The sequence below is a fragment of the Hordeum vulgare genome, chromosome 5H (assembly GCF_904849725.1).
Source record: "Hordeum vulgare subsp. vulgare chromosome 5H, MorexV3_pseudomolecules_assembly, whole genome shotgun sequence".
NCBI classification, from domain to species: Eukaryota; Viridiplantae; Streptophyta; class Magnoliopsida; order Poales; family Poaceae; genus Hordeum; species Hordeum vulgare.
Genome location: NC_058522.1, coordinates 335,599,306 through 335,612,042, shown reverse-complemented (window position 1 = coordinate 335,612,042; position 12,737 = coordinate 335,599,306). Strand labels below are relative to the sequence as shown.

The 12,737-nt window shown below is 43.8% G+C and overlaps 1 protein-coding gene across 1 annotated transcript; it reads right to left on the bottom strand.

The window, feature by feature from the left end:
• Window positions 1-5,198: 5,198 nt before the first annotated feature.
• LOC123395291 (phosphoinositide phospholipase C 6-like) lies at window positions 5,199-10,544 on the bottom strand. The gene is made up of 9 exons (XM_045090269.1): window positions 9,903-10,544; window positions 8,976-9,172; window positions 7,794-7,929; window positions 7,482-7,718; window positions 7,176-7,399; window positions 6,721-6,838; window positions 6,093-6,245; window positions 5,911-5,997; window positions 5,199-5,815 (listed from the first exon to the last, which is right to left on the bottom strand). Exons 1-9 carry the CDS (start codon window positions 10,224-10,226, stop codon window positions 5,522-5,524), a joined length of 1,770 nt encoding a protein of 589 aa, XP_044946204.1. The 5' UTR covers window positions 10,227-10,544; the 3' UTR covers window positions 5,199-5,521.
• Between the last annotated feature and the right edge of the window lie 2,193 nt (window positions 10,545-12,737).

Sequence of the window (12,737 nt, the reverse complement as noted above, 5' to 3'; positions counted from 1 at the left end):
CTAACTCTCAATCCCTCCAATGATTCTTGCTTGTTCTTGAGGGAAAAGAGAGAGGAGATCTAGATCCACATCTCCACCAATCACTTTCTCCTCTATGTGAGGGGAACCCCTTGGATCTAGATCTTGGAGTTCTTTGTGAGCTCCTTGTTCTTCCTCTCATATTTCTCCATAGCTTTTGTTGTTGTGGAGGGATTTGAGTGTGAGGGACTTGACCACTTCGTGTGTTCTTGCCATTGCATTAGTTGCATCGGTTTGAGTTCTCCACGGTGATACGTGGAAGTGAGAAGTTGAGAAGCTTACTACCTTTGGTACTTAGTACCCTAGATATTGTTCTTCGTGGATGATTTGGCATCCTAGAAGCTTGGTGGTGTCTCGGAGCTCAATCATTGTGGTGTGAAGCTCCGGGCAAGCGTCGGGGCCTCCAATTAGGTTGTGGAGATAGCCCCGAGCAATTTGTACGGGTACCGGTAACCGCCCCCAAGGGTTGCCACGTGTACGGGTTCGGTGACCGCCCCAAGGTTTGCCATTTGTACGGGTTCGGTGACCGCCCTCAAGGGTCCCTTAGTGGAATCACGGCATCTTGCATTGTGCGAGGGCGTGAGGAGATTACGGTGGCCTTAGTGGCATCTTGGGGAGCATTGTGCCTCCACACCGCTCTAACGGAGATTAGCATCCGCAAGGGTGTGAACTTCGGGATACATCATCGTCTCCCCGTGCCTCGGTTATCTCTTACCCGAACCCTTTACTTATGCACTTTACTTTGTGATAGACATATTGTTTATTGTAATATATCTTGCTATCACTTAGTTGTTTATCTTGCTTAGCATAAGTTGTTGTTGCACATAGGTGAGCCTAGTTGTTTGTAGGTTTTGTGCTTGACATATTAAACGTTAGTTTTATTCCGCATTTGTTCAAGCCTAAACCTTAATTATTTTAAAGCGCCTATTCACCCCCCCCCTCTAGGCGACATCCACGTCCTTTCAACGGGGATGTGCAAATTGCTATTTAACCTCTCCAAGGACCGCCTCGGTCAAAACCAATTCAACTAAAGTTGAAGAAACCGACACCGCCAGTCATCTTTATGCAATGAGGTTGCATGTCAATCGATGAAACCAGTTTTTGGTAAGCGTACGAATAATGTCGGTCCGTGCCGCTTCAATCCAACAATACCGCTGAATCGAGAAAAGACTAAGGAGGGCAGCAAATCGAACATCACCGTCAACAAAACCCTTTGTGTTCTACTTGAGATAACATCTACGCATGAGCCTAGCTCATGATGCCACTGTTGGGGAACGTTGCATGGGAAAGAAAAAATTTCCTACGCACACGAAGACCTATCATGGTGATGTCCATCTATGAGAGGAGATTTGGATCTACGTACCCTTGTAGATCGCACAACAGGAAGAGTTAAGAAACGCAGTTGATGTAGTGGAACGTCCTCACATCCCTCGATCCGCCCCATGAACCGTCCCGCGATCTGTTCCACGAACCGTCCCGCGATCCGTCCCACGAACCATCTCGCGATCCGTCTCACGATCCGTTCCGATCCAGTGCCGAACGGACGCCACCTCCGCGTTCAGCACACGTACAACTCGACGATGATCTCGGCCTTCTTGATCCAGCAAGCAAGACGGAGAAGTAGATGAGTTCTCCGGCAGCGTGACGGCGCTCCGGTGGTGGTGAAGGATCTACTCCTGCAGGGCTCCGCCCGAGCTCCGCAGAAATACGATCTAGAGGAAAAATTATGGTGTTTGTGGTCGGGCTGCCGTGGCAAAAGTTGTCCGAAATCAGCCCTAAAACTCCACTATATATAGGAGGAGGAGAGGGGAGGCTTGCCTTGAGGGCCAAGGCCCCCTTGGTGCGCCGGCTAGGGATAGGAGGAGTCCTCCTCCAATCCTAGTCCAACTAGGATTGGAAGGTGGAGTCCTTATCCTCCTTCCCACCTCCCTTTTTTTCTCTTTGATTTCTTATCCTTGGCACATATGGCCCTCTTGCACTGTCCCACCAGCCCACCAAGGGCTAGTGCACCACACCTAGGGCCTATGGGCTTCCCCGGGTGGGCTGGCCCCCTCCCGATGAACATCCGAAACCCATTCGTCACTCCCGGTACATTCCCGGTAATGCCAGAAATCCTTTCGGTAATCAAATGAGGTCATCCTATATATCAATCTTCGTCTCCGGACCATTCTGGAAACCCTCGTGACGTCCGTGATCTCATCCGGGACTCCTAACAACATTCGGTAACCACACATATAACTCAACTATACTAAAACATCGTCGAACCTTAAGTGTGCCGACCCTGCGGGTTCGAGAACTATGCAGACATGCCCCAAGGTACTCCTCGGTCAATATCCAATAGCGGGACCTGGATGCCCATATTGGATCCTACATATTCTTTGAATAACTTATCGGTTGAACCTCAGTGCCAAGGATTCATATAATCATGTATGTCATTCCCTTTGTCCTTCGGTATGTTACTTGCCCGAGATTCGATCGTCGGTATCCGCATACCTATTTCAATCTCGTTACCGGCAAGTCTCTTTTCTCGTTCCGTAATACAAGATCCCGTGACTTACACTTAGTCACATTGCTTGCAAGGCTTGTGTGTGATGTTGTATTACCGAGTGGGCCCCGAGATACGTCTCCATCACACGGAGTGACAAATCCGAGTCTTGATCCATACTAACTCAATGGACACCTTCGTAGATACCTGTAGAGCACCTTTATAGTCACCCAGTTACGTTGTGACGTTTGATACACACAAGGCATTCCTCTGGTGCCAGTGAGTTATATGATCTCATGGTCATAGGAACAAATACTTGACACGCAGAAAACAATAGCAATAAAATGACACGATCAATATGCTAAGTATATAATTTGGGTCTTTGTCCATCACATGATTCTCCTAATGATGTGATCCCGTTATCAAGTGACAACACTTGTCTATGATTAGGAAACCTTGACCATCTTTGATCAACGAGCTAGTCAACTAGAGGCTTACTAGGGACAGTGTTTTGCCTATGTATCCACACATGCATTTGAGTTTCCAATCAATACAATTATAGCATGGATGATAAACGATTATCACGAACAAAGAAATATAATAATAACCAATTTATTATTGCCTCTAGGGCATATTTCCAACAATTATTAATTCTTATAAGCCCTTTATGTGGTGTCGCTGAGACGCCCGACTATGACATGCTTGTCATTAATTCTTATAAGCCCTTTATGCGGTGTCGCTCAGACGCCCGACTGTGGCATGCTTTTCATTAATTCTTATAAGCCATTTATCTGGTGTCGCTTAGATGCCCGACTGTGGCATGCTTGTTATTATTTTATCCAAAGCCCTGTATGTGGTGTCGCTCAAACGCCCGACGAAGGCATGTCTTATATCACACCCGTTAATTATACTTTTATTGATTGGTCATTAATTTCTCACTATGATTAAATTTTCATTACTAGTACTTGGGAAGTATATTATGGTTGACGGAATATTATGGTATTATTACAAGTGTATATTAACCCCTGTCAATTTATGTTTGTTATCATGATGTTTGCGAGTGCATTCAAAGTACTCACTGGCTTGTCCCTGTCTATTGTCTTGGTCAGAATGTGTGCTTGGAAAGGAGGAACGTGACGATAACCCCTGAACCTAGGCACCAAAGACAGCAGACGCGTGAGATAGGAATTATCCAGGTGAGCTGTTCCTGTGGGAATTGGAGTCACATAGACGCTGAAGACCCCCGAACCGCTTCCGCCATCAACCAGTAGAAACCCTTTTGATGTACTCTATGGACCACCTCGGTCTTGTACCTCAAGTTGTATTTTTGCTTGGATAATTGTATCAAGGATTTGTGCACCGACTAACAGTATTCATGAAATAGCATGCACAAGGGCCATTTTGAAGGGAAATTGAATTCCCCGAAAATCCGGTCCTAACAGCACATGTAGACACAACAAAACAAAGAAAACAAAAAAACTAATCAAACTGATTAAAATACTAAATGTGCAATTCTCACAATGATAAGTCAAAACTGGTAATCATGCATAATGAACACATATTTGATTCAATGGGACATAATATAGGAAAAGACCATCCAACAAATGAGCTTTAAAAATGTGTAAAATATAGTGGCAACATGTCATCGTGCATCATCGTCACACAGGAGGGGCGACGGGAGCGGCACAATGCGTAGCGTTGGGTCGCGTTCGTGACATCAGAAGTCACACCGACATGCGCCCGTAAAGGCCTGGGCATTCGACCGGTCCAGGACCACACGAAGACATCCTCGCCGCTCCGGCACCGCCGCAACGACCAACTCGTCAAGATTTGTGTGGCCAAGCCGATGCGCATCGTCGACAAGGGCAAATCAAAGGGCGGACACAGTGAGGCGGCAAAGGAAGTCGAGCGCCATGCGGTGGCCAATCAAGGTTGCCGCGACCCCTACGTGTCCTTCTGTTGTTGTAAGGACCATGACGACGACGACTCCAACAATAACGATGATGGAGCGGACGACAAGGAGGTCCCATCGGCCAGGGCAGGCACGCGTACATGGTTATTGTCCTATATCTCGCTTATTATTATTTATTTTTTAGTTAAACTTGTTAGGTTTAGTTGTAATATGTCGAGCTTTGTAAGAATTAGGTCTGTTTTGCATGAAAATAGTTCGGTTTGTATCAATTTCGTCCAGTTTGTTTAATTAACGTTTGAAATGCACGCGGACTTTTTGGTTGGGTGCCCGGCTCAGGCTCTCGTATCTGTGTACGCGGATGAATAATGAGTCAGTGCTTCAGTAGGCCTTGTTCGGTTCCTTCACATTCGAAGGGGTTTGAAGGGGATTGAGAGGGTTAAAATCCACTCCAAGTTAAATTCCACCTTAATCCCCTCCAATCCCTTTGTGAAAGGGATTAACCGAACAAGCCCGTAAGAATGTGCGAGGGGGAGGGGGAGGAGGGGTGTTTCGCAATCGTTCAAGGACTACAGGTTTCAATTGCCTAGACCATGGAGACGTATTAGTAAGATTGCAACCACGATTTCAATGTCGGCATCTCGGCAAACAAGTCCGACGTGCCTGTCAAACAGCACGCAGTGATTGGCCGGTGACTTACTTGTTCAGAAAACGGTGGCAAGTTTGTGTGCCCGAGCGTAGCACTTGGGGAGCTTTTGACCTGCGTAGTAGCAATCCAAGTTTGTGTAACGCAGAGCTATGTAGCTCCAAAATGGAACACTTATTCCTGTCACAAAAATCGTACTTACCCCAGTATATACTGACTGCACTTTTCCTCCCCACTGCAGTAACTAGCACAGCAGATAACAGTTTTTAACACAACTCTCTGACTGACTACACAAGAACATTATCATTATTCCAGCAAGATGACTACTCCTACCACCACATAATTATAACACCAGGCTGACTGAACCACAACCCCACAATGTTGATGTTTTAGCCCATCCACCTCGCCGCTTCTCATCTCATGGATAGATGGTTGCACACAGAAAGAGAGAGAGAGAGAGAGGCTAGATGAGCTCGAAGCGCATGAGGAGCCTGACGGACTTGTACCTGTTGCCCTTGCGGTCATGGAGAGGCACGGCGCGGATCCCTTGCTTCAGCTCCATCACCGGCAGGCACGTCTGCCCGCCGAAGTCGTGCTTCTCTGACATGTCGTACTCCTGGACCTCCACCCTCAGGAGGGCCAGCTCCGGCACCGTCAGCGGGAACGTGAACTCCTCGTCCCACACCGGCACCCACTGGTCCTCGATCGTCCGGGTCTTCTTCATCACGCAGTCCGCCCGCACCCCGGCGATCCCCACCTGTTTGTTTCAACATTGCCACCCAAATACATTCTCAACACGACATTGCCGGTCCAATTGAGCTTTTTCACCGCAGGAGATCATGAGATACGTACCCTGGCGTAGAAATCGGGTGGAGAAAAGGCGTCAAAATGAGTCTTACTGAAGTCCATGCGCCACCCGTCCCCCATATATACTTTCACCTGCAAATAACCATTATAGCATGTGTTAGTTTTCAGAAATACGTATATGTGGGTGGATTTTAAGAGTTTTCAGAAATACGTATATGTGGGTGGACCTTGAGAGTCTTCTTCACCGGCAGGCTCGCTTTGGGATCAAACACTTCACCATTTGGGCCTGTCTTTAGCAAGAAGTCAGGCTTTTTAACGTATCCGCAGCCCCCGTTGGCTCTGAAAAATCCTTGCATTAATCTTAGCGATTTGTCATGCCCCTGAAATTTTAAAGGCCAGTCAAAAAAGAGGAAGAAAGCTGAATGATCAAGCGTTGCTAACTACTCGTATTTTAAGTACATGACAGCTACTGATGCAATTGCAGCAACACAGATTCCAAGTGTGTCCAAAGAGCTTAACTTCACCTTCAACACTAAGTTGATCTGTATGATATTCTTTTTAAGTGTTATTACAGACCACTTTTGTATAACTGTTCTGCTGCCTTGCTATGTGAATAAAATGGGAAACAAGATTAGGTGAGGTTTGGCAAAGCCGTAGTATTAGAACAGTTGGTCAGAACTCCATATTCATTCTCTCAGGTAATTGTTGATCCAGATTATTATATTTGACAGGTCACCAAATGTTATCTCCAAATGTGCGAGATGCTCAAACTTAAACTATGTGAGGAATAAATATAAGCAAAAATGAGCGAACAATGAGTAATGAGTAATGACAGTAAGGAATTTATAATCCAACCTGCATGTTAAATGCAACCATCTGCGCACCATGAGTCCAGGCCTTCATTGGATCATAGTTAGAAGAATTAATCCTTGTACCCTTCGGATAAATCCTTAGTATATTCTTCTGAGTAAACCTGAATCAAAGCAATGCGCAACAGATAAAAAATTATCAGAAATTCAAAGAACTAAGTAAATCATTTTTGCAAGATGCAAGCTAAATTAGGTTTCTAACTTTTCATGGTCCAGTAGTGTATCAACTACCCTTTTGACGAGTATATTGGGTAACAAAAGGTAACAATAAACTGACACAGTAATTAAAACTAAAGACTGCAACAACAATAAAAATAATAGGTCAGGTCTGGGTTCATAAACCCAACTACACCTGTCGTATTTCAACTATTCAGCCGTAAAATTTCTAAAGTTCTTCTGCACTGAGCTTCCTATAATCAACTATTGGTACAGTCCAATTACCTAATGATATCAGCACCATGAGAAGCTGTTGCTTTAGTCAACTGTGTCTCGCTCAAAGAAAGACGTCTGACTTTGTCAGGATCGACCTTAAGAGCATCCTTCAAATGGCCTTTTGGTTTGCCAGCATGGATGGTTATTAGTTTCCTATACTCACAGGCTGTATCCTGCTGAAATTTAGGATCCTCTTCCTCAGATTCTTCGTCATCTTCGTCATCCGGGTCATCCTGTTTATGAAAACAAATAGTATAAATTTCTGTACATGGTGACCTTTTATTTTAACGGGTGCATGCCTCCAAAATTGCAGACCTTGCCATCTGAATCATCAGCATTTGAATCTATTCTTCTCAAGTTTCCTTCCTCTGCCAGTTTATCTGTATTTCCACCGATTTTCTGATTATCCTGAGCTTTGAGAAATTCCCTGAATTCTTGTGGTGGTTTAGTTGAGATGATTATCCTTTTCATTAGAGCTTCTGGAGAAGGGAACTCATTTAGTGTGTCTGAACTAGGGACATAAAGGAGGTCTCCAAATGTTTCCGTGATCATCTAAGATAAATTGGAGTCAGAATTGAGGATTTAAACAAAATACATGCAGGAAAAGATATATAAAGTAAACTTTACCCCGGCTACTTTGGCTTGGAGATCTGCTGTGAGGTGATCTTCAAGAGTAATTACAAGAGGATATGTCGAAGCGCAGAAAGCGTATTCTTTAATGGACTTTAAACATCGCATGATTTCTACAGGTGCAGTCAATGTCCTTTCAAATGACATGAAAAAGAAGACTTAGAGAACATATTGATGAGATTAGGATGATTGCAAATTCAAGAAACAGATTATGACTTAAGCATCAGAAAATAAAAGATAGAATTCAGAAGCTAATAAACAGGTTATAACTTATTCTCAGTTGATTTTACAAATATATTCATACAGATCTAAAAAATATTCACCTTCTTGTAATAATTTGTTCATCTAGTACAAAAGATTGTAGTGTTTAATCTCAGAGATAAAAAATAAATGAGATATTGGATGGATCACAACTTCCAATCGATGGTCCTTGGCGTCGACTGAGAACAAAGAAATTCTCAGGTGACTGAAATTTAGCGAAATCAAATTTTCTATTATTGCCATAACTCTACCAGTCCCAAATATCCTGAAATATGTCACTGTTCAAGATTAAGCACATCTTCATTTTTGTTTTGGTACCAGGGGAAAACATGCACTAGCATGTAATCTAACAATCCATCTTATCCATGCAGTACCGATTATTTTTTCACTGGCAGAGTATTTTCATTTAATATTGCAACAACCCTATTAGTTCTAGTACCCTGAAAGGGTGAAACATATACACTGTTCAACACTAAGGGCAACAAATACACTCACAGGCTCGTAGGTGAACTTGTAATTAATGCTGTGCAGTACAGCAGGACCATCTACCAGGGTGCATCTGAACAGAACTACTCCCTCCGTCCGGAAATAATTGTCCTAGAAATGGATGAATCTAGACTTACTTTAGTTATAGATACATCCATTATATCAATTTTTAGGACAAGTATTTCCGGACGGAGGGAGTATGTAGTAATTGACCTTTGTTGGTAGAGTGATCACTAGTGTGATTCACTCACTCCAGAAACAGAGCTAAGCTCAGATTAATTTTTTGTTAAAAAGGAAATCATGATATAAAATAATTGTTGTGTCGCCAAAATTATACGAGTACATTGCAACCATACTGGAGTGTCGTGCTGCAATGTAAACACAGCAAGTATTTATAAAATGTAGGGATGTGTTGAGAAGCAGAATTCATACCCTCCATGCAGAATGTCAACACAGTTCTTTGCGGAGTTTGGCCACATATCGAGTTCAATCACTCGCACGCCATTCTGCAATGCTGCTATGATTGGAACATCGCTGGAGTCACTATTGAGCTGGTTTCCGGTTAAGTAAGAATTATGACCCGTGAATACATAATAATGAGAGATCGGGGCCGACATGTCCTGGTGAACCTGGGAAGAGAATTAAAATAAGAATGGGACGTAATGTAAGGTAAGAGCAACAGAAAAAAATAAAATCAGGTACAGATGAGCAGCACCAGACGCACATTTTGTACAACTGGCTTTTTTGGAAACATTTTTTACAATAGGCTAGACCATAACTTAAGTAGAGCAAAATCTATTTCTGTGAGGCTTGAGGTCCAAATGGTGGGTGAGGACAATTGAAGCAAAAAGGATGGTACGAAAAGCAGGGCCAGATCAGAGCATTGCACAAGGTAAGGAAATGAACAAAAATATTTCTCCCAAAAACGATTGCTGGATTTCATTTCGAGGTAGGTGTTTGGAGTTTTCTGCTTCGAGTAGGAGACGACAAGAACAATCCCCGAAATGATAGAGCAAGTTTGCTGGTTATGCGGAGGACGAAGTGAAACACTGAAACAGGTGGTTTTCTACTACCTAAAACTAGGCCCCCTTTTTGGTCGAGTGGTATCGGAAAGCGATGGTCAGCCCACCCACTGCGTTCTGCGGAAGTGCGGATGTGGAGTCAACATCGCCTATTCACCTTGCATCACATGCCAAGGAGGAGCAGAGTTGAATTAAGCTAGTACTAGTTGACCGGCGCTAGCATTGCACGGCAAGATGAAAGGTGGAAGCCAACCGAAATCGTCCGCAATTTACTGCGACTAGATCGTGCAATCGGTTTGTTTTCCCCGTAGCCGCAGAAGCAACGAATGAAGCAAACCTTGTTGGAGATGGGCGGGTTGAGGTCCGGCGAGAAGAGGAAGCCGAAGAAGTCGTCGAGCGTGGGCAGCGCGGCTGCGGGGGACCTGCCGACGAAGCGGGCGATCCCGCCGGCGGCGCCGCCGCCGGCGAGCGCGGCGAGGACGCGGTCGGCCTCGGCGGGGTCCTCGCGCTGGACGTCGGCTAGGAAGCGGCGGAGGCCGTCGTCGCCGTGCGCGGCCCCGGCGGCGGCGTGGGCGGCGCGGACGTCGGGGGGCGGGTGCGCGTCCGGGGACCGGAACTTGCGGGTGAAGCACATGCAGTACCTGTAGGCGTAGCTGCCCATCCCTCCTCGTGGAGAGCGCCCGAATCTTCCCCTCCTGCTGCCGGGACCAGGGCTACTGCGGAGAATGAGATGCCCCCTGCCGGCCGCTCCTCGCTTTGCCTTTGCCTCGACTCGGCACGGCTCTAATGGCGCGTGGGGGTCGCCGCCATTCGCTCCGCTTCCTCGTCCGCGTACGCGTGGTGCGCGTGGGGGAGAAGGAGACGAGAGGGGTTTTTTTTCTTACGAGCGAGCGACTACTGGGGAGGGGGCGAGACCGACTCACTGGCTCCTGCCCTGATGGCGAGTCACGGTGGAAGGAAATGGAAGTGGGGGGAGAAGAAGCAAGATGCCAGGCGACGCGACGGAGTTTCAAAAAGGCGGGGTCATGTTTCCGCCTACACCCCCCACCTTTTGTTCCTACAATTTTTTATCTCCTGCCGACTTTTACCCTGCGCATCAACTTGTATTTTTTGGATTATTATTACCGAAACCCACCGTACCTATTTTTTTTATCATTGCTGAATTTTTTTTATTTGTTTGAATAGCTGTAAATTTTTTGAAACACATAAGGGACGTTTGACTAGCTAACTCATTGACAAGCAAAAAATTGATCAAATTACCGAGTAGCCAAATATATAGAAGGATTTAAATTGGACTACAAACATATGACAAGCAAATTATCTAGTAGGATTTAAATTAGACGCCAAATATCTACTCCCTACGTTCCTAAATATAAGTTTTTTTAAGAGATTTCATTAGGGCTCTACATACAAAGCAAAATGAGTGAATATATATTTTAAAACATGTCTATATATGTATGTATGTAGTTCACTAGTGGAACCTCTAGAAAGACTTATATTTAAAAACGGATGGAGTAGAAGGCTTGAAAGTAGACTCCAAACATAAAACTAACCAATTATTTAGTATGGAGTAGGATTTAAATTAGACGTCACCTATTTAGAAGGGTTGAAATTAGGCTCCATACACATGACTAGCCAATTATTCAGTAGGATTTTAATTATACCCCAAAGATACCATTAACTTTTGAATACATTGTGTGAAGCCAATTAACTCATCGTGAATGCAAAAATAGCATGATATTCATGTATTAAAAGTGTAGGTTTCTCTCTGGACTAAATGATTTGTATTAAAGGAATTATAACTTGTGCATAAATAGAAAAAGTTATGTATGATTTAAGAATTTCTCTCAGTAAAATATGAAATATTTATTATAGCCTTGTTATTTTCTCATTGGGAGGTCTAATGCATTTTTTAATCTTACATGCCTCTTGTACGAATTCATTGGTCTTCCTATGTTTTCTGGTTGTGTGTGATTTTCCTACCACACGCCATATATATCTGTTCTTATTCATACATCTAGAATTGGGTGTTGGCTTAGTGATGCGCAAGCATAAAAAAACGTCTTGTGTTTTGGTTTGGTTGGCTAGGATTGGGCAACGACGAATCAAATTTGATTAGTACTTCAATTTGAACTGTCAAAAACATTTTACATTTATGAACAAAGAAAAGTGTTTGTTGTGCTGAATACTAGACAGTACTAGTATTAAACATATTTTTTTCACTTATTACTCATATTTATCCAGAGATGAGGAGTAAAGCTTTGTTCAATATGAAAGGAACTAACTCAATATTCGCACACCCACAAGCTAAGCTAGTTTTTTTTCTTTCTGAAATGCAAGCTAAGCTAGGGCTAGATAGCTTAGGTTGCTACTTTTAGTTGGGTTACTTATTCCGCATGAAAAATGCTTTGCAGCTGTGTTAGTGCGCCACCAGGTGATGGTTTAATTAGGCCCCTTTTGCATTGTTGGTATCTTATGCAATTTTAAGCTTTTCTCCCATTATGAGAAATCAATCAGATTACTTTTATCTCATCTCTCTAAGACCAAACGGGTTGTCCCTTCAGGCCAAACGCGTTGTCCCTTCAGGCTTCCTTAAGGAATTTGGACACATCCTATGCATACAAGTTCCTACCTATAGTAAAAGAAAAACATATTGAGCCAATGAACGTTCACTGTAAGGGCTGGCATTTGTGAACGTTGTTTCTGGCTGTTTCTTCAGAAATGCATGACAATTTCTTCCGCCTGCTATTGCCTCAGTTAACGTCTGCCAGTATTTTTGAAGGAAAAAAATTGAAATCGGTTCCTAGCTATAGTAGATAGAATACCAAATCAGAGCTTTAATTCAACGCCTTAGGAATTTATAGGGCTAGCATAAGAGAAGAGAAAATGAAGCATAAACAATGTTGTGAGAAGACGATGTAAATATTGGTAAGTGAGAGGTTGATTTGCGAAACAGACCTGCACTACGAAGCAGATGAAGCAGTAAAAAAAAATGACCGCGACGACTAGACAAACAGCTGGCAATTGGTACGGAGAGAAAGAAAAGATAAAAAAAAAGAAAGAAAGAAGACGTGTAGGCAAGTCATGTAAAATAAACAAAACATGAGTGTTGATTAACGTTACCAAGGCCTTGCTGGATCAAGCAAAGACTTTTGGCATTTCTTTTGGTTCG

Coding starts and splice junctions, on each gene's coding strand:
- LOC123395291 (XM_045090269.1), bottom strand. CDS start 10,226: ATGGGCAGCTACGCCTACAGGTACTGCATGTGCTTCACCCGCAAGTTC. Junction 7,400..7,481: donor CTGATGATTCAGATGGCAAG/GTCTGCAATTTT, acceptor TTTCATAAACAG/GATGACCCGGATGACGAAGA. Junction 6,246..6,720: donor TGGTTGCATTTAACATGCAG/GTTGGATTATAA, acceptor TTAAAATTTCAG/GGGCATGACAAATCGCTAAG.